This window comes from Haliotis asinina, chromosome 1, assembly GCF_037392515.1.
Source record: "Haliotis asinina isolate JCU_RB_2024 chromosome 1, JCU_Hal_asi_v2, whole genome shotgun sequence".
NCBI lineage: Eukaryota > Metazoa > Mollusca > Gastropoda > Lepetellida > Haliotidae > Haliotis > Haliotis asinina.
Genome location: NC_090280.1, coordinates 53,270,803 through 53,293,437, shown reverse-complemented (window position 1 = coordinate 53,293,437; position 22,635 = coordinate 53,270,803). Strand labels below are relative to the sequence as shown.

General features: G+C 41.6%; 1 protein-coding gene and 2 pseudogenes across 1 annotated transcript; 1 reads left to right on the top strand and 2 right to left on the bottom strand.

Moving 5' to 3' along the window:
• Positions 1-2,638: 2,638 nt before the first annotated feature.
• On the bottom strand, positions 2,639-9,632 carry LOC137273648 (uncharacterized). Its single transcript, XM_067806432.1, has 5 exons — positions 9,581-9,632; positions 8,397-8,534; positions 4,248-4,385; positions 3,887-3,952; positions 2,639-3,111 (listed from the first exon to the last, which is right to left on the bottom strand). Exons 1-5 carry the CDS (start codon positions 9,630-9,632, stop codon positions 2,639-2,641), a joined length of 867 nt encoding a protein of 288 aa, XP_067662533.1.
• A 2,419-nt stretch (positions 9,633-12,051) lies between these two features.
• On the bottom strand, positions 12,052-16,178 carry LOC137273635 (uncharacterized; annotated as a pseudogene).
• A 2,950-nt stretch (positions 16,179-19,128) lies between these two features.
• Positions 19,129-22,022, top strand: LOC137273627 (uncharacterized; annotated as a pseudogene).
• The last annotated feature ends 613 nt before the right edge of the window (positions 22,023-22,635 follow it).

The following is a 22,635-nucleotide window of genomic DNA, read 5'->3' as shown; positions in this document are numbered from 1 at the left end:
GACATGTTTCAGCCAATTCAGCGAACCTGACCACCCGATCTCGTTAATTGCCTGTATGTATGTATTTCTATGAGTTGTAGATAAGCCAAGAAAACTGGAATGATTTTCTCCAGTGTCAGGAAGAGAAACCATACTGTCAGACTGAATAGGAGATTCGAGCCTTTGTTCAACATAGTTTGTGCCTTAAATTCACCTAGCCACTCAAGGTCCAAAATGTGAAAAACCCCTTTGGTCTGGCCCAAAAAAATCCACCAATGATCTGAAACATTTTCGATCGGGAAAGATTTTAATCGACATGAAAACTGCATTTTGATAATGTCATACATATAAACCTTTGTTAGAGGAAAGACGTTCGTCACACAGTCTGCAATTTTCGGACATGTAATGATCTACTTCTAAATTATGATCAGGATGCTGTTGCTAATAATTCCAACAAACACCGTGATATGAAATATGTTGATTTGGGGCATATTTCCTGACAGCTACGTCTCCCATATTCCTAGAAAATCGATCATTATTTAGTTAAGGGTTATAGGGACCTATATCGATATTCAGTCCTAAAAGCAATATAACAGGATAAATGAACCAGTGCTAAAAAGAACTACACACCGAAGAATATTGCATATCAAGGATTCACATAATTAAACATAAAGTAATAAAACTATATTGAACCATGTCAATCCGGAAACAAACCAAAATCGAGAAAAATCCAAAACAACTTTTTCGGATGTAACACGAAATGCACGTACACACTGATATTACAAATGAGCCCACGCGACACGCCAGCAACAAAGTTATGAAAAACATGTTTGATTCAAATCATAAGAGAGAGAGCGCGCTACAGGAATTATCGTCATTGCCAGAACTTTCAGCTACATCAGAGCAATTGCCATCGGTCTGATGCAACGACTAACACAAACTGTCAATACGTCAGACAGGCCTTGAAGTGTTCAAACACGTCTGACAACGTCGCCATATTCGGACAATTCATCTGAAAATTCTTTTTGTAACGTCAACGTCAACGGCAGCGACGGCACTAGGCCACCGTATCAGTCGATGTACAGTATACCAGGAAAAAGTGGCGTTCGAGCAGGACGACCCTACCGCAGAGTAGATGTCACACATACCGACACAGATGTCACACATACCGACACATACTGAGAGATGTTACACATACCGACACATCCCAGAACAAACCAAACCCTTGAAAAACCGAAAACGACTTTTTCTGATGTACCACGAAATGCACATGCATACTGACATGACAAATCAGCCCACGCGACATGCCAGCAACCCAGATGTGAAAAACGCATCTTTGATTCAAATCGTAAGAGAAAGAGAGGGAGAGCTAAGGGAATGGCTGAACAAGGAGTTTATTGACAGAACTTTCAGCTGCTTCAGAGCAATTCTTATCACACTGATGCAACGATTAAGACAAACTGCCAGTTCGTTAGACAGGCCTTGAAGTGGTCGACCACGTCTGACAACGTCCGGTAATGATCGCCACATTCGAAAAATTCATCTGAGAACGTCGACGTCAACGGCAGCGACGGCACTAGGCCACCGTATCAGTCGATGTACATTGCATAGGAGACTAAGTGAACATGGTAATCGAGCACTTCGACCCTACCGCGGACTACGTCTGACTCTTCAAAACCGACGTCGTAGGCTGACATGGGCCAGTCGGGATCAACGCTGGCAGATGCGCGATTGACGACGTGTGAAGTTCAACGACCTGAGTAGGATTTGGGTTTTACGCCGAAATGCGTTCAAACTGTTTGGAGCCGGTGGCTTGATAGGGATGGGATCTGTGGCGATCTAGAAACCAGAATTTTTCTTATTGATAGCAATCTGAATGCTCGAATATACAGAGATAAGGTTTTGGCAACCAATTGTGAGGTCAGTTTTCAAGCAGTTAGCACGTGACATTATCTGCCAACACGATGACGCAAAGCCTCATACAGATTTGCTGTGTCCAGTCTTTACTGCGACATGAAACCGATAGAACACTTATGGGACTACAAATCAGAAGACTAAACAACAATGGTTCCCATGGGGATGGCAACGAATCACCCCTAACGTCTTTCGTCGGCTTACATCCTCAATGAGTCGACGTGTTTTGATGTGTACTAACGCCAGTAGAGGATACGCTTACTATTGATTCAACATATGATGACATTGTGGAGAAAAACATACCACGTCCTTCAGTGTCAGTCTAACGGTACTTTCGATGTGTTATGAAATGAAATTGTGTACATTTGCTGTAAAACTGAACTATGGTTTAAAATATAATAGATATTAATTTATTTATATTTTTCTTTTCAAGTTTCGTCAAACACCATGCATAGTTTCTGTTTAGCACTACTTTAGTATACGCATTTCGACCCATACAGATTCTGTTGTATATGCGGACTGGTGGATACATACCACACAAGAAATGTTCCCAAATTCATTCACAAATGATATTTCGCTTTGATAACGATTTACAAACAGGTGATTGGCTGCACTGTCTTCGAAATATTATGAAGCTCGTATAGCATTGAACCTAATCTGCATGTATGGTCAAAACTGAAATAATTCGCTCAATACATAGACTCATACAGAATTTGAGAAAACACACATCTTGTTTACAATATTCTTATATAGTGCAAAGGGCACACGTCAACTCCCAACCGTCGACATAAGGTGGGCATGGCAGGGCACCACATTTGGCGTCGATCATATACAAGAGATGGCCGTTTGTGTCTGCTTTACCCCCAGGCATGGCTTCTGCTTCAGTATCTACACAGACATAATCACTGGAAGCAGTGTGTGCAGTACGACCGCCAAACAGATAGCCCTTGTATTCCAGGTGCCATCCCGGAAAACACTCGTTCCTGGCAGGTACCATGATGGCACTTGTTTTGTGATGACTCAGGCACACCACACACGGGACATCGTCTTGAAGCAGCCGATGAAGAGGAGATGCCTCTCTATTTGTTTGATACTCAGTGCCATAGATATAACTGTCTGATACTTCACTAGTGTACTTTTCGTAGATGGGTGCTTCGGGGAGGCACAGCGTTGTTCCCGGACCCCCTTTTGCCTCATAATGACTTCCACCGGCATAACCTGAAATTAGTCCAACCATAACTGATTTTGTCCGGGTGCCCTTCTGTACATAATTAACAATATTGATGATGACGATGATAATGATGAGGATGAACACTGACTGAACTGCACGTGTTGTAGCAATTATGATCTTTGGAGCTTTGAGGCAGTCTAGTGGTGACAGCGTTCCCCCGTCACCCGAAAGACACCGGTTCGATTGCCCACATTCATTGTTGTCATGGGTCTACAAAATTCCATAACATCAACAAAAGAGGCTAAATAAATTCCACATCGGAACGGTGTACAAAACGGTAACAACTGAAGGAAAGTGTCACTGAATAGTATGAGACCGGGTGTTCGGAATAAGATCAGCATATCTGGTACACAACCTAATGATTCAAACACGGGAGCACTACTGCATTTTCAACCGATTCACACTTGAAATTGACGTGAGCCACAACAGCATACACAAAAGTTCATTGATCAAGGCTACATCATTCAAAGTCTCAATACAGCTTCCAAAGCGTTTTATGACAGACACATCGGAGATATTTGCATGTTTGACGCATCAGAGCCCAAAATGATGCCCGAAGCAATTCCTAATGCTGGCTTTATGTTGACCTGTCTGTACATGTGTTTGTGACACGTCTTACGTGCACGATTGGGTGTGTCCCCTATTGGTGAAGGCCTTTTTGTCTCCATCACATATATATTCAGAAAGCTGCAATCAACGTTTCTAGTAAACAAATCAAGACTTATGCATATATGTAGACAGGATTTCACCACTTTTACGTACCTTTGTACACGACATCATTTCCTTTGGGACATGTTGTCTTTCCCCAGCGTGTGAATGTCGCTCCTCCTACTCCAAGTGAAACAAATATCAAAGAAAATATCAGATAGTAATGGAATACAAGTGAGTGAGTTAGTTTACGCCCTATTCAACAATATTCCAGATACATGTCGGCGGTTTGTAAATAATCGAGTGTGGACCATACAATCCAGGGGTCACCAGCATGAGCATCGACCCGTGTCTTCCAAGTCAGCGAGTCTGACCTCCCGATCCCGTTAGTCGTCTCTTACGACAAGCATCAAGTGTAATTCGGTTTTCACCGGTGAATTCAGTATGGCATTGTAAGGTTAACTTAATCGTTTACCCGATCTGGTCCATTGTGAAGAATCAGTTTCAGGTGGTATAATCTTCTCTCCCAGGTGTATCCTCAACAGTGACTTCAGATCATGCAGGAACCTCCGGTCCGCGGGACAGTCCGCATTGTTCTGATTCAAGACCACAGCTGTAACGAAGGAAACAAATAATACCCAGTGTAGGAACTTCCTTCTTTAATTTCAACACCATTGACTCAACACCATTTACTCAACACCATTGACTCAACACCATTGACATGATTGTTCATGTCATAGGTGAACACAACTGACATAACAACGTGATTATTCATATCGCAGGAGGACACTTTTAACTTAAGAACATGACTGTTCATATCGTATCTAGACACAGCTGATAAAACAGCATGACTGTGCAGATCCTATCTAGACACAACTGATGAAAAAACATGATTGTTCAGATCGTACCTAGACCCAACTGATAAAACACTATGATTGTTCATTTTGTATCTAAACACAACTGATAAAACAACTTGACTGTTCAGATTGTATCTAGACGCAACTGATAAAACAACATGACTGTTCAGATCATATGTAGAGACAACTGATAAAGCAACAGATCGTATCAAACACATGAATACATACCTGTGGCTATCCCAACCTGGACGATCGTAGAAACATACAGCGGTAGCTTCATGGCTGCAGTCTGAATACAAACACGTCTGGTTGTGGTTATATACACACTCTTCACGGGTATGACAGTTGTGAAGTGTTCAAGATGTCTCCGTTTCAAACAGTTTTCAAGTGTTTAATGCACATTAAGTATCAGTACATATTTGCTCAGCTGTTGAGCCATAGAGTGCTGAACATATACATACATTAGCACAAACAATGGTCTGACGTGTGTGAATTTCTCTTTGTACTCTCTATATATTGCTGAAGTGAACACAAGAACAGCAACTGAGTAGATCGTGTTGATATAGAAGAGACTACTGACACGTTCTGAGTCTACATATTTGTACTGCCTGGTTGCAAGATATCATATAAAATATTCCCTTCAATGTCCGCACACCATTGTCGTTGATGGTTGGTCATTGCGGGTCGGGAGTCGAAGTTTCAAGTGTTCCACAGTTGAACGTATTTGTGTTGTTCGGATAAATTACTGCCATGTGTCTCTTGCATTCCAGATACCACTTAGCGACACAATATCTCCTGGCCAGGTTTGTACATGGAACAAATATGCTGCCTGTTAAACTGTAACCAAGTGTACAGAAGTAACCACCAAACACACTGTACATACATGCTGATCTATGTGATCCCATATCGATGCTGTTCTATACGGTCCCATATCGATGCTGATCTATATGATCCCATATGGATGTTGATCTATGTGATTCCATACAGTTGTTGATCTATATGATCCCATATCGATGCTTATCTGCGTGATCAAATATCGTTGCTGATGTACGTGATATCATATGGATGCTGATCTATGTGGTCCAATATCGATGCTTATGTGTGTGATCCCATATCGATGGCGATCTGTGTGATTCCTTATTGATATTGATCTATGTGATCCTAAATCGCTTTTGATCTCTGTAGTCCCACATCGATGCTTATCTATGTGATTCCATGACGATGTTGATCTGCGTGCTCCTATATGGATGTTGATCTATGTGATCCCATATCGATGTCAAACTGTGTAATTGCAAATCAATGCTGATCTGTGCAAACCCTTATTGGTGTGATTCCATATCTATGTTGATCTATGTGATCCCTTAACGATGCTTATCTGTATGTTCCAACACTAGTATCGATACAGATCTATGGGATCCCATAACGATGCTGATCGAGATGATCCCATATGGATGTTGACCTATGTGATTCTATATCGATGCCCAAACATGTGATCCCAAATCTATGCTGATCTGTGTTCTATGTGATCCCATATCGATGCTGATCAAGTGATCCCGTATCGATACTGAACTATATGATACTTTGTCGATGATCTATGTGATTTTATAGCCATTTGATCTATGTGATTCTATATCGATGATGATCTATCTAATCCTATATTGATGTTGATCTATGTGATCCTGTATCAATGCTGATCTATGTGATTCCATATCGATGGTGATATGTGTGATTCCTTATTGATGTTGAGCTATGTGATCCTAAATCGCTTGTGATCTCTGTGGTCCCATATCGATGTTTATCTATGTGATTCCATGTCGATGTTGATCTGTGGGAGTTTTTGCACATGCTGATGTACGTGATGCCATATGAAAGCTGATTATATCATCCCACATCAATGTTCATCTGTGTGATCCCATATCGATGTCAATCTGTTTCATTCCATACCAATGCTGATCAGGGCGATCCCTTAGCGATGTTGATGCATGTGACCCCAAATCGATTGTGATCAATATGATCCCATATCTATGTTGATCTATCGCATCCCATACCAATGCTGATCTGTGTGATCCCTCATCGATGCTTGTCTGCTACTCACAGTGACTGCACCTGAGGGCGGTATCACAGCCTAGTGGTTAAAGCGTTGGCTTATCATGCAAAACCCAGGATCGATTCCCCAATTAGGTACAATATGTGAAGTCCATTTCTGGCATACCCCGCAGTTATACTGCTAAAATATTGCTAAAAGTGGCGTAAAAACACTCATTCCTGAACCTCCCCAAGACGACCTTTCTGTCGAACGTAATTCCACTAATTTCGTCTACATCAACCTAGAACGTAGTCCTTGAGTCAGCTGAAAACATACCGTTTCCTCAAACGCTCTTGACACCAACATCTCGCTGGAATGCACGTAGATACGCACAGAGCACTGACACGTTCACTGAATGCACAATAACGGATGACATGTATAACGGTAATCCGTTTAAGGCATACTGACGTGTGGTTACCGCACTCGGCAACATTCTAACTGTCTTTAGATATTCCAGTCAGGGTTGGTGCTTCGGGGAGGCACAGCGTTGTTCCCGGAACCCCTTTTGCTTGATAATCACATCCACCGACATAACCTGAAATTTGTCCAACCATAATTGATAGGATACGGGGGGCCCTTCGAACTCAGTACATAATTAACAATATTGATGATGACGATGATAATGATGAGGATGAACACTGACTGAACTGCACGCGATGTAGCTATTATAATCTTTGGAGCTTTGGGGCAGTCTAGTGGTGACAGCGTTCCCTCGTCACCCGAAAGACACGGGTTCGATTGCCCATATTCATTGTCGTCATGGGTCTACAAAATTCCATAACATCAACAAAAGAGGCTCAATAAATTCCACATCGGAACGGTGTACAAAGCGGTAACAACTGAAGGAAAGTGTCACTGAATAGTATGAGACCGGGTGTTCGGAATAAGATCAGCATATCTGGTACTCAATCTAATGATTCAAACACGGGAGCACAACTGCATTTCAACCGATTCACACTTGAAATTGACGTGAGCCACAACAGCATACTCAAATGTTCATTGATCAAGGCTACATCATTCAAGATCTCAATACAGCTTCCAAAACGTTTTATGACAGACACTTTGGAGATATTTGCACGTTTGACGCATCAGAGCCCTAAATGATGCCCGAAGCAATTCCTAATGTTGGCCTTATGTTGACCTGCCTGTACATGTGTTTGTGACACGTCTTACGTGCACGACCGGGTGTGTCCCCTATTAGTGGAGGCCTTTTTGTCTCCATCACATATATATTCAGAAAGGTGCAATCAACGTTTCTAGTAAACAAATCAAGACTTATGCATATATGTAAACAGGATTTCACCACTTTTACGTACCTTAGTACACGACATCATTTCCTTTGGGACATGTTGTCTTTCCCCAGCGTGTGAATGTCGCTCCTCCTACTCCAAGTAAAAACAAATATCAAAGAACACATCAAACAGTAATGCAGTACAAGTGAGTGAGTTAGTTTACGCCGTATTCAACAATATTCTAGATACATGGCGGCGGTTTGTAAATAATCGAGTGTGGACCACACAATCCAGGGGTTACCAGCATGAGGATCGACCTGTGTCTTCCAAGTCAACGAGTCTGACCTCCCGATCCCGTTAGTCGTCTCTTACGACAAGCATCAATTCTAATCTGGTTTTTTTCACCGGTGAATTTAGTATGGCATTGTAAGGTTAACTTAATCGTTTACCCGATCTGGTCCAGTGTGAAGGATCAGTTTCAGGCGGTATAATCTTCTCTCCCAGGTGTATCCTCAACAGTGACTTCAGGTCATGCAGGAACCTCCGGTCCGCGGGACAGTCTGCATTGTTCGGATTCAAGACCACAGCTGTGACCAAGGAAACAAATAATACCCAGTGTAGGAACTTCCTTCTTTAATTTCAACACCATTGACTCAACACCATTGACTCAACACCATTGACATGATTGTTCATGTCATAGGTGAACACAACTGACATAACAACGTGATTATTCATATCGCAGGAGGACACTTTTAACTTAAGAACATGACTGTTCATATCGTATCTAGACACAACTGATAAAACAGCATGACTGTTCAGATCCTATGTAGACACAACTGATAAAAAAACATGATTGTTCAGATCGTATCTAGACCCAACTGATAAAACACTATGATTGTTCATTTTGTATCTAAACACAACTGATAAAACAACTTGACTGTTCAGATTGTATCTGGACACAACTGATAAAACAACATGACTGTTCAGATTGTATATAGACACAACTGATAAAACAACATGATTGTTCATTTTGTATCTAAACACAACTGATAAAACAACTTGACTGTTCAGATTGTATATAGACACAACTGATAAAACAACATGATTGTTCATTTTGTATCTAAACACAACTGATAAAACAACTTGACTGTTCAGATTGTATCTAGACACAACTGATAAAAGAACATGATTGTTCAGATTGTATATAGACACAACTGATAAAACAACATGACTGTTCAGATTGTATATAGACACAACTGATAAAAAATCATGATTGTTCAGATCGTATCTAGACCCAACTGATAAAACACTATGATTGTTCATTTTGTATCTAAACACAACTGATAAAACAACTTGACTGTTCAGATTGTATCTGGACACAACTGATAAAACAACATGATTGTTCAGATCGTATCTAGACCCAACTGATAAAACACTATGATAGTTCATTTTGTATCAAAACACAACTGATAAAACACTATGATTGTTTATTTTGTATCTAGACACAACTGATAAAACAACATGACTGTTCAGATTGTATCTAGACACAACTGATGAAACAACATGATTGTTCAGATTATATGTAGAGACAACTGATAAAGGAACAGATCGTATCAAACACATGAATACATACCTGTGGCTATCCCAACCTGGACGATCGTAGAAACATACAGCGGTAGCTTCATGGTTGCAGTCTGAATACAAACACGTCTGGTTGTGGTTATATACACCCTCTTCACAGGTATGACTGTTGTGGAGTGTTCAAGATGTCTCCGTTTCAAATAGTTTTCAAGTGTTTAATGCACATTAAGTACCAGTAGATATTTGCTCAGCTGTTGAACCATAGAGTGCTGAACACATACATACATTAGCACAAACAATGGTTTGACGTGTGTGAATTTCTCTTTGTACTCTCAAAACATCGCTGAAGTGAACACAAGAACAACAACTGAGTAGATCGTGTTGATATACAAGATATTGCAGACACGTTCTGAGTCTACATATTTGTACTGCCTGCTTGCAAGATATCATCTAAAATATTCCCTTCAAGGTCCGCACATTATTGTCGTTGATGGTTGGTCATTGTGAGTCGGGAGTCGAAGTTTCAAGTGTTCCACAGTTGAACGTATTTGTGTTGTTCGGGTAAATTTCTGCCATATGCCTCTTGCATTCCAGATACCACTTATTCACGCCAATAACTCCTCACCAGGTTGGTACATGGAACAAATATGCTGCCTGCTAACATTCCTCTGTAACAAAGTGTACAGAAGTAACCACCAAAACACACTGAGCATACATGCTGATCCATGTGATTCCATATCTATGTTGATCTACTTGATCCGATACCGATGCTGATCTGTATATTCAAATGCTAGTATCCATGCTCATATATATATATATATATATATCCGATCCCATATCGATGCTGACCTGGGTGATCCCTCATTGATGCACATCTCTGCTTGTCTGCTACTCACAGTGACTGAACCATACCCCATTAATGAACCTGAGGACGGTGTGGTAGCCTGATGGATAAAGTGTTGGCTTGTCACCTAAAACCCAGGGTTCGATTCCCCACATGGGTACAATATGTGAAGCTCATTTCTGGCATGCCCCGCAGTGATACTGCTGAAATATTGCTAAAAGTGGTGTTGAGTTGGTGCGTATTTGATTGATCGATATCAAGCTAAGGATTACAGGTACCTATTACCTATATCGATATTCAGTCCTAAAAGCGATGTAATAGGATAAATGAACCAGTGCTAAAAAACCAAAAAAAAACTACACACCATGCACACGCATACTGACATTACAAATCAGCCCACGCGACACGCCACCAACCCAGTTGTGAAAAACACATGTTTGATTCACATCGTAAGAAAGAGAGAGCTATCGGAGAGCTGAACAAGGAGTCGATCGTCATTGCCAGAACTATCGGCTGCATCAGAGCCATTGTTATCACGTTGATGCAACGACTAAGACAAACTACCGATACGTCAGACAGACCATGGAGTGGTCGACCACGTCTGACTACGTCCGGTGATGATCGCCACAAAATTCATCTGAGAATTCTTTTTGTAACGTTGACGTCAACGGCAGCGACGACACTAGGCCACCGTATCAGTCGATGTACAGTGCATCGGAGACTAAGTGAACATGGTATTCGAGCACCCTACCGCGGACTGCGTCTGACTCTTCATAACCGACGTCGTGGACTGACATGGGCCAGTCGGAGATCGACGTTGTCAGATGCGTGATTGACGACGTGTGATGTTCAACGACCTGAATAGGTTTTGAGTAATGACGGTCGGTCTTGTGTTTACAGACGAGTGGGTTTAGCGTCGAAATGCGTTCAACCGTTTGGAGCCGGTAGCCTGACAGGGACCTTAAAACGACAATTTTGCTTGTTGATGACAATCTGAATGCTCGAAGACAAAGGCATAAGGTTTTGGCAACCAATTGTGAGGCCATTTTACCAGCAGTTACCACGTCGCATTGTCTGCTATCACGATAACGCAAACGATCTGTATACTTTCTTTATAACATCTCATCGTTGTTTGAACAATGGTTCCCATGGGAATGACCAAGATTCACGTCTAACGTCTTTCGTCGGCTTACATCCTCAATGAGTCGACGAGTTTTGATGTGTACTGACACCAATAGTTGACACACTTACTATTGATTCAACTTATGATGACATTGTGGAGAAAACCATACTACGTCCTTCAGTGTCAGTCTAACGGTACTTTCGACGTATTATGAAATGAAATTGTGTACATTTGCTGTAAAAGAGAAGTATGTTTTGAAATATAATAGATGTTCATTTATAGATGTTTTTCTTTTCTTTTCAAGTTTGATCAAACACCCTGGACACCTTCTTTTTAACACTAGTTTAGTATACGCATTTCGACCCATACAGAATCTGTTGTATATGCGGACTGGTGGATACATACCACATGAGAAGTTTTCCTCAATTCATTCACAAATGATGTTTCCTTTTATAACGATTTACAAACGGGAGAAAACGTGGAAAGTCTCCTTTAAGGCTACATTGAGTCGACTTATACGGAATTTGAGATAACACACAGGTTGTTTACAATATTTCTATTTAGTGCAAAGGGCACATGTCAACTCCCAGCCGTCTACATAAGGGGGGCAGGGCAGGGCACCACATTTGGCGTCGATCATATACAAGATATGGCCGTTTGTGTTTGCTTTACCCCCAGGGATAGCTTCTGGTTCACTATCTACACAGACATAATCACTGGAAGCAGTGTGTGCAGTAGGGCCACCAAACAGATAGCCCTTGTATTCCAGGTGCCATCCAGGAAAACACTCGTTCCTGGCAGGTACCATGATGGCACTTGTTTTGTGATGACTCTAGCACACCACACACGGGACATCGTCTTGAAGCAGCCGGTGAAGAGGAGATGCCTTTCTATCTGTTTGATATTCAGTTCCATAGATATAACTTTCTGATACCTCACTAGTGTACTTTTCGTAGATGGGTGCTTCGGAGAGGCACAGCGTTGTTCCCGGACCCCCTTTCGCCTGATAATGACTTCCACCGGCATAACCTGAAATTAGTCCATAATTGATGACATTGGTACAGTTCTGACCGTAATTAACAGTAATGGTGATGAGGATGACTACTGACGGAACTGCATATGATGTAACCATTTGACATCCTTGGGGCTTCGGGCAATCTAGTGGTTCAAGGGTTCTCCTGTCAAACCGTAGGCTCGGATTCTTCTCCATACATTGCTTGAAGTCCATTTTGGTGTTCCCCGCTGTGATTTTGCTGGAATATTGCTAAAAGCGTATAAAACCATACTTAGTAAGTCAACAAAGGGAGTTATTTCGTTTCTAAAATTGTTTAATGCTATACTGTATTTTTTCAAGTTTCAATTTAGCAGCCATCGTACAAACACATAAGATTTCAAGTAGACAATTTGTTTGCACCGCCTAGTGTTTTGTGCAAAATCTATCCAACTAGTCAAACACATATCAGTGCGTAATAGACTTTGGAATCACATAGAAACATGTGGTTATGTGTTAGTGCGTGAGTATGGTTTTACGCCGCTTTTTATAGCGGTTATTACCGGAAATGGGCCTGAATCCGGGTCTTCGGTGTGGTGAGCGAATGCGTAAACCGCCGGCCCTATTATGCGTTAGGTTTGTGGAGTGAGTGAGAAATGGGAACAGAAAATGACGTCATGGGTTTACAAGATGGTCGAACATCAACAAAACAGACTAAATAGATTTTCCATCTGAAAGGTGTACAAAACGGTAACATTTGAAGGAGAGCGTCACTGAAAACTTTGACACCAGGTGTTCGGGATAATGTCAACGAGTCATATCCGGTATTCAACCTAATGATTCAAACACCTAAACACAACTGCATTTTTCAACTGATTCACAACTGAATTTCTCATGAGCCACAACCCCACTCTCTCTTCTTTGATCAAGGATACAACATTCAGGGTCTCAATACAGCTTCCAAAGGATTTCATGACAGACACGTTGGAGCTATTTCCAAGTTTGACGCATCAGAGCCCCAAATCATCCCCGAAGCAATTCCTTATGCTCACTTTATGTTGACCTGCATGTGCATGTGTTTTTCACACGTGTAATGTGTCCCCTATTGGCGGAAATGTGTTTGTCTCTATGACATATATATTCAGAAAGGTGCAATCAACGTTTCTACTAAACACATCCAGTCTTTCTTATGTAAACTACTCAAAACAAGAAACGAATAGGTAGTATTTTCCCTTTTCGAATTTGAATCACATGTGTCTATGTAATCAGTATAATATACTGATATTATCGATGGTGAACGCTGAATGCAAGCATTTCCAAGTTTGAATCCATTGTCATTGAGGACAACTCGCCAAAACCCACCAAAATCTGTTTTCCTCAATAAATGCAATAAATTCTGAACGGGACAAAAATTCACACGTTTCCTTTTGCACGCACATTCCAGGTTTATTCGGCTTCGACATGTGCGAAACAGGTTCACCACAGCATCCTTCGCAGCATCGGTAGTGCCAGGACTCTGATCAGATCAGACTGTGAGGAACCGCTTACAACGATGTCGCCAACATCTCCCATGACCACTGGAAAGGTGGAAAACTGTTAGCTTTGTGACGAGTCACGTTACATGCTGCGACGTCCCGACCCATCGACGTCGTAATGAACGCTACGCTGCAAATTGTGTGCAGGAAGTGGACAGATTTAGTGGTGAAAGTGTCATGGTTTGGGTTAGCATTTCATACAATGGCAGGACAGATCTCTTTCAGGTCCAGGGCGATTGGACAGCTCGATGTTACAGTGATGAAATCATCAGACCTCATGTCCTTCCTTTCATGAACCGCCAGAACGTCATTTTTCAGCATGATCATGCTTGGTCGCATACAGCAAGAATAAGCAGGGATTTCCTTGCCCAGAACAACGTTCAGGTTCTTGATTGGCCCTCACGATCACCGGATCTTTACCCTCTTGAACATTTGTGGGACGAATTGGATCGTCGTGTGCGACAGCGTGACCCTCAGCCACAGACGTTATCTGCACTGTTTGTGGCGTTGAGGGAACACATTCCAAGGCACTTCATCCCGAGTCTGGTCCAGACTATGGGACACCAATGCCAAGCAACCTTTGATGCTAACGGTGGCCACACAAGATACTGACTCCTCTGCGACCTTGACCTCGGAAGACTTGTCATTTGTGACGTACAGTTTCTTGCAGCATTGGACCGTTAATGTTCATTCAGGTGTTTTTCTTGACTGTCCTGTATTACTGAACCTTAAGTGCATAAACTCATAACAAGTTTCAGCTGTACGTTTCTTGTTTAAGTAGTGTACACACGTAAACAGGATTTCACAGCTTTTACGTACCTTTGTACACGACATCATTTCCTTTCGGACATGTTGTCCTTCCCCAGCGTGTGAATGTCGCTCCTGCAGCGCCAAATGAAACAAGAAAATCAAAGAAAATATCAGGTCTCATTAAACGACGACGTGAGTGAGTTAGTTTTACACTGTACTCAGCAATACTCCAGATATGTGGCGGCAGGTCAATAATCAAGGGTAAATAATCGAGTGTGGACCTCACAATCAAGGGGTCAACAGCATGAGCGTCGAGCTGTGTCTTCCAAATCAGCGAAACTGACCACCCGATCCCGTTAGTCGCCTCTTTCGGCAAGCATGGGCTACTGAAGATCAGTTCTATCCCGGTTCTTCATCGGTTATCCAATATGACATCGTAGAATTAGCTAAGCGTTTACCCGAGCTGGTCCAGTATGCAAAGTCAGTTTCAGGCGGTATAATCATCTCTCCCAGGTGTAACCTCAAAAGTGACTTCAGATCATGCAGGAACCTCCGGTCCGCGGGACAGTCCACATTGTTCTGATTTAAGGTCGCAACTGTGCCCAAGAAAACAAATAGTACCAAGTTTATGGAACTTCTCTAACTTATAATTGCGTTTGATTTTAATTTCAATCATGGTCGTCAGAGATAACCTGATGTTGTGCTCGTATATTAGCAGAATATGTACTTGACATGACCACATGAATTGTTGAAGTGTAGGAAGTTCTTTAAGTGTGACACCATTGACATGACAACCTGACTGCTCATATTGCTGGTGAATACCAATGACATAAGGGCATCATCATTTGTTGATATCCCAGCTAAACACCATTAACATAGCAGCATGATTATTCTGGTGGACAGAATTGTATTTCTGGTGGACACAACTGACAGAACAGCATTATTGTTCATACTGAAGATGGACACCACTGACATTGTTAACATCGCAAGTGGACACAGCTGGCATACCAAAAGGATCGTTCATGTCGCAGGTGGACACAATTGTTATAACACCATGATAGTTCATGTCGTAAGTGGACACTATTGGCATAATAACATATCTGTTCACATTGGTGAACATCATTGTCATAACAACATGCTTTCTTTCCTTTCTTTCTTTCTTTCTTTCTTTCTTTCTTTCTTTAATTCCTTCGCTTCATAGACATACTCGCAGATTCATCTGACCAGAACGTTACAGACTGTCTGTTTGGACGAGTTGTATGCTACTTCTTGACCAAAGTCTGTTGTTTCATAGATCATGATATTTAGGAAAACTAGGAAATCGATCATCTAAGCGCAAACACATGAATACATACCTGTGGCTATCCCAACCAGAACGATGATAGCGGCATACAGCGTTAGCTTCATGGTTGCAGTCTGAATACAAACACGTGTGATTGTGGATATATATACACACTCTTTACGGGTATGACTGTTGTTAAGTGTTCAGGATTTCTTCTTTCCAAACTGTTTACAAGTGTTTAATGCACATTAAGTATCAGTACATATTTGTTCAGCTGTTGAGTCATAAAGTGCTGAATATACACATGTAGAAGTATATTCACTCAATACATCGCTGCAGAGAACACAAGAACACAACTGAGTAGATCGTGTTGATCTACAACAGACTGGAGACACGTTCTCAGTTTACATATTTGTACTGCCTGGTTGCATGATATCATATGAAATATTCCCTTCAAGGTCCGCACACGATTGTTGTTGATGGTTGGTCATTGTGGGTCGGGAGTCGAAGTTTCAAGTGATCCAAACTTGAAAGTATTTGTGTTGTTCGGGTAAATTGCTGCCATGAGTCTCTTACATTCCAGATACCACCTAGTGACGCAATATCTCCTCGCCAGGTTGGTACATGGAACAAATATGCTGCCTGCTAAACGTTACTCTGTAGCCAGGTACAGTGAAGTAACCACTACATACACCGTATATACATGCTGATTTATTCTATCCCTCATCGATGCTGATCTACATGATTTCATAGATCGATATGGGATCACACAGATGAGCATCAACTTGGGATCACATAGATCACTATCGATAGGGGATAACATACATCAGTATCAATATAAGATCACACAGATCAGAATCGACATAGGATCACAAGTACTAGCGCTGATATGGCATCACACAGATCAGCGTCGATATGGGAACACATAGATCAGCATCGATATGTGATCACAAGGATCAGCATCGATTTTGGCTAATACAGATCAAAGTCCATATGCGATCACATGGGATCACATACATCAGAATCCATATTGGATTACATAAAAGAGCATCGGTGTGGTATCATTTAGAGCAGCATCGTTATAGATAACATAGATCAGCATAAATATGGGATCACATAGATCGGATAACAAGATGCGCATCAATTTGGGATCACATAGATCGGCATCTATGGGATCACACAAGATCAACACTGATATGCGATCACATATGTTTTGATTTTACGCTATACTCAAATGTTTTGACGCAAGATTACGCTCCTCAACGGCATGATGTGAAACTACGATATGTCAAACTACTGGATGTTGTTTTAAGATCTCGATATAAGGCGTTTCTCCTAATATGGGGAGTCTCAATAATATTATGAAAATGTACCTCGTACAACTCAACTTATTATCATGGAGCATTTTTTTTCGCCGACTTGTAGATGTTCAATTGATGGAGTGAAACACTAATTGTAATATCTGTCATCATGCTTTATTAGAAATGTTTTCTTGGTCGTTCGGTGGGGCCTAGTGCTTAAAACATTTGCACGTGACGCCAAGGATCCGTGTCCATTCACATCAACGTGTGAAGGCCATTTCTGATGTCCTTGTCCAGAAAATTGCCATGACAGTACTGAAAGTAGCGTGAAATCATACTCACTCACACTTGGTCGCTCATACACATTACAAAAGGCGAATCCAGGAATTCGAAAACGGTTTAGGGGTTGGGCATTAGGTGTTTGTGGGTTCAGCTTGGGCTTGAGCGTGTTAGATTTGGTATCTTAGTGCGAGTGAAGGTTTCAACCTTAGCGATGACCGGATCATACATACATGCACTATTGATGTAAAAGACTACATCTTACAGTCTGGCAACAAGCTACAGCTGAACAGATGATCTTTCCGCTTGTCGCATCCGTCCATCCATATACCTTGAATGCTGGAACAAATGATCTACTGTAGAGTTCTCTAGAGAATTCCGTGCAGACTGATACTTCATCAATCGGTTGTGCCCCAAAGGCAAGACCGTATGTTCGTGATGCTTTCACAATACCTTATAAACCCAGAAACCGAGATTACAAAGGAACACCACTAATGCCTTCAGCAAATTAATTCCACCGATTCAGTGTATTGCAGGATGTGTTTGCTGGATACTGTCATTATTCTCCTGCAAGACCAAGAACACATTTCGAGCTGGTGAAAACACTGCTATGCACTCAGACATCGACAAGATTCAAAGCATTAACCGAAAACCCGAGAGAGTGAGTGAGCTGGGTTTTACGCCATCTTAAGCAATATTCCAACAATAGTTTGGCGTGGGATACCAGAAACGGGCTTCACACGTTGTCCGTGTGGAATTGAACTCGGGTCTTTAGCATGGGGATGGGAAACTTTAACGCTATGGTTACCACACCGCCCCGGAAACCCAGGATAACACATCGTGTTTCCATGAGCCCCACCACGCATCGTCGCAGTCATTTTGTACAAAAGTTAGTCACCAAACAGCTAGCATGAATGTGGCGCTAACTTGCAAGGAAACTCTAAAACACATGCTACATGCCAATCCACACCTAATTCGAAGACCAAGGAATCTAATGTCATGCAAATGGACATCGGTATGCTGCAGAAAATTCACGCTCCCAGCTTTTCCACTCTATAATTAGTTTCTGGAAACAATGATTGATTCGTTGGTTGTTGATAGCGAATTCAGCAATATACAAGCGATATGATGGTGGTCTGTAAATAATCGAGTCTGGACCAGACAATCAAGTGAACAACGGCATGAGCATGCATCCAAACAATGGGGACATGATGACATGAGTTTTCAAGTCAGCGAGTCTGACCCCATCAGTTTAGTCACCCTTTTTCAGAAACATATAAGCTGCTTAATTTTCAACTGGTATACACAAGCATCGACATTTACTCAGCCATTTATTTGTTCGTTCGTTCGTTCGTTTGTTCGTTCTTTCGTTCGTTCGTTCGTTCGTTCTCTCGCTTACTCGCTCACTCACTTACTCAACTCTTTCATTCGTTTATTTATTGGGTTAAATATTCCAAGCATCTGTTTGCTTATTTTGTCTTTATACAACGATAAAATGTGTATGTGGGAGGAAAAGTTCCTGTCTCTCAATATCAGAGTGCATCTTCTGAAAATGCACAGTAAGGCTAAGGGTACGACCTCCTCATCGTAATTAAAGAAACCAAACCATCAAATAAAAACACTGGTTACACAACATTCCCGTTTCCTGTTGATTGGATTCAGTCTTATTGTGCCACTTGGTGCAATAACCAGCCCAGAATGTTTAGACTAATTCTTTTAACTGGATACATAAACATTAATCAGTATGATCCGATGCATCTGCGCACTTGTATATTGCAACACCATGCTCATAATCCTTTCAAACACGTCGTAAAGCGTGCTCTGACAAACTGACACCTGGAAATTATGGCGATCTCAAAACGAGGCTCTGCCGTTAGAAGGGTTTGGTGGTCTGGTTTGGAACTGATATTATATCAGTCTCATTCTGCGTTACAGAACTACGCTGAATATGCTTAAAAACACGTAACAGGTGTAACCGGTGAAGTAGATGCATTGTGAATCATTTTACGACATCATCAAACAGAGACAGTCTATTACGTCTAAGTTCAGGTCATGCTGTCTGCACCTCTCCATAAAGTATAGAGAAATCTAGATTGTTTATCTATAGAGATCCGGTCCGTCTAAGGGTTGTGTTGTTAGAACGTGTGGCATAGCGGATTATGTCTGAGGGTCAAGGTTACTTGGTACTTTGTCATCGTACAATCCACCTTTGTTACGAACTCTTTGGGGCCATTAAGTAACGACTATTTCAACGACAGGCATTATGGGCAAAACAGCGAAAAGATCTCATGCACCCATATGTTGTTATCATTCCAAACTTCTAAATGCCTCACAAAGAAGTTATCGCTAAAAATTGTGCTTTATGCTGTAGCTCCAAGGACGCGTTATAGCAATCAGCTCGTTATAATCGGTCCCTGCCACTCCAGTTTTACATTGTGTACCCAAACCTTGTTGGGCGTCGTTTCTCCAATACACATATTAGGTCATCTCTTGCTTTCCCAGAATAACCGCATTTGAGGTTTTTGTTTTGGAGGGACAGATTTTACTTTTCGCTAGGAAGACCGCTTCCCAGGTTTTACTTTTCCTAACTTTATATGAACATCAACATTCAGATCTTTCAAGATTAAACTCACAATTCAAATGTTTTCACAAGCGGGTGTTGAACCGCAAATCGCAAAACATTTGTGTTTAATTGCAAACGCTCTTCCGCACGGCCACCGGATCGACGAAGGAGGTGGGGTTAAACTATTATAGTTACTGTCATTAAATTGATTTTACGTGCGCTTCAGTCATTGCTATGTAGCTTCATTAAATGCTCATCTACATTGTAATTTCCCCTCATTTACGGTATATATGTTAAAGAAAACACTTCTCCTCGGTTGTGGTAGAAAATGCTAAAATCATCCAGGCCGGAAAATTTCCCTCCAGACACTTGTCGACCTAAACCTCAGAGGCATGTTTTCTCCTATACATACATTCACATTACGTTCGTCTGTTATGTTAGCTTTGTCTGTTGCAGAGAAAATCACCAAACTTGGAAATGATCCCACTGAGTTGAAACGTGTCCATCCTGCTGTTCCTTGTTGCCCTCAGCGAGAGCAGTAACATCACAGTATCTTCGTTGGCAACTCATAGAAATGTATCCTCATCACCTCCAGCAAAGCAAAGGCCTCATAAAACACCAGGAATCGTCACCACCCACACAGTAGAAAGAACAACATTTTATGTTAATCATATCCTAAGACCCATCGTTTCCGGTTTAGTGATGAATGTCATCGGATGTTGTGTACTTCTACACAAATCGTCACGTCGCATATCCTAACGTTATGTGACTGTGGGTTCTCCTCTGTGGAATCCTGCGACTGCCAGCTGACATATGAACGCAGTATGACGTCATGTATTCTAATTACTTGTCATCTGTTTTGACTGTTTCAACTAAGCACTACATGGAACTCGCCTTTCCCAAAGTGTCCGCAATCATCATCTGTCTTTTGGCTCTTGAGAGACTGATTGTCATATCCTTTCCGCTCAAGGCGAAGACTTTCTTCCTCACTCATTGAGCATTGCTCTGTTTCTTATCATATGTATGTTGCACATCCCTAAAAAAATTCAAACGCGCTTTGTTTGGGGAGTCCATTAAACACTAAATCAGTATGCATATATCATTCAGTAAAAAACTATACTTTTCATTTGTCATTTGTCATTTCTAACAATTTACGACAATATAGTAATTAAAATATTTCTCACATATATTCCACCGTGTCTTCTTCTGGCATTGAACATTGGTATGTGGATTTAGTTGACTGTAATCAGACGTCGACGGAAGTCCCTCTTTGGCACAGCTGAAAAGGGGTGAGGGGTGAGTTTAGTTTTCCGCCACACTCAGTAATATTCCTGCCACATGGTGGTGGTTTGTAAATAATCGAGTCTGGATCAGACAATCCAGTGACTACCAACATGAGCATCGATCTGAGCAATTGGGAACTGATGACATGTGTCAACCAAGTCAGCGAGCCTGGCCACACGATCCCGTTAGTCGCCTCTTACGACTAGCATAGTCGCCTTCTGTGGCAAGCATGGATTGCTAAAGGCCTATTCTACCCCAGGACCTTCACGGGCCCAACAGAACAGGAACACTGGAAGGTGACATTGACCTTGATGACAATTTCAGCGTTTTTCTTAGTCGTGTATATTCCGTTTATCTCTGTACATGTTCTCGAAACACACATTCCACAACGATTTGGGCGTACCGGTCCGGAGAAGAATTTCAGAAACATGCTACATTCTTTGACGTCTCTCGGTTGGTCCATTAACTCAAAGTTGTTCCTCAAAGCAGGACCTGACCATGTCAGCACAAAAACACACAGTCTGGACCACCCTGACCAGTAGCTCACAGGGTAAACAATCGTCCCCAGTAGGATCCAGCGAAAGAGCGACGGTGGGGTAGTCTCTAATATCACTAATCCCATGAAACACAGTGTAAAGGTAGTACCTTGTACCTACACAGTAATAGGGAAGTATACTATAGCATCCCAATTTAGAGAAGAGAAGAGGATACCGATTGTACTTGCACACGGACTAAATACATGTTGGTTTATGGTAATTATAACACCGAGTTTCCTTCCTGTAAATGTTGTCTCGTTCCCTATTATGTCGAAATTGGCAAATGTAAGAACTGTTCCAATAAAGTATTACGACTGAAAGCTATGTTCAGAATAAAATGATTGATTAACTGATTGAGTTATTGTTGTTTAATGCTGTACTCGGAAGTACTCCAGGTAAAAGACGACGATCAGCAAATATTCGAGTCTGGACTCCGCAAGCCAGTGATCAACAGCATGAGCATCGTTCAACGCAAGTCAGCGAGCCTGACCACCCGATGCCGTTATTTGGTTATTATGACAAGCGTGGGCTACTGAATAACTCGGATAACCTACTTAGAGCACTGTAGGCGGGGCTAGGGACAATAATATGGTTTATTTACTGTACTGTGTCAATCTCA

Coding starts and splice junctions, on each gene's coding strand:
- LOC137273648 (XM_067806432.1), bottom strand. CDS start 9,632: ATGAAGCTACCGCTGTATGTTTCTACGATCGTCCAGGTTGGGATAGCC. Junction 8,535..9,580: donor CCAGGTTGGGATAGCCACAG/GTATGTATTCAT, acceptor CCTTGGTCACAG/CTGTGGTCTTGAATCCGAAC. Junction 4,386..8,396: donor TTCACACTGGACCAGATCGG/GTAAACGATTAA, acceptor CCTTCGTTACAG/CTGTGGTCTTGAATCAGAAC.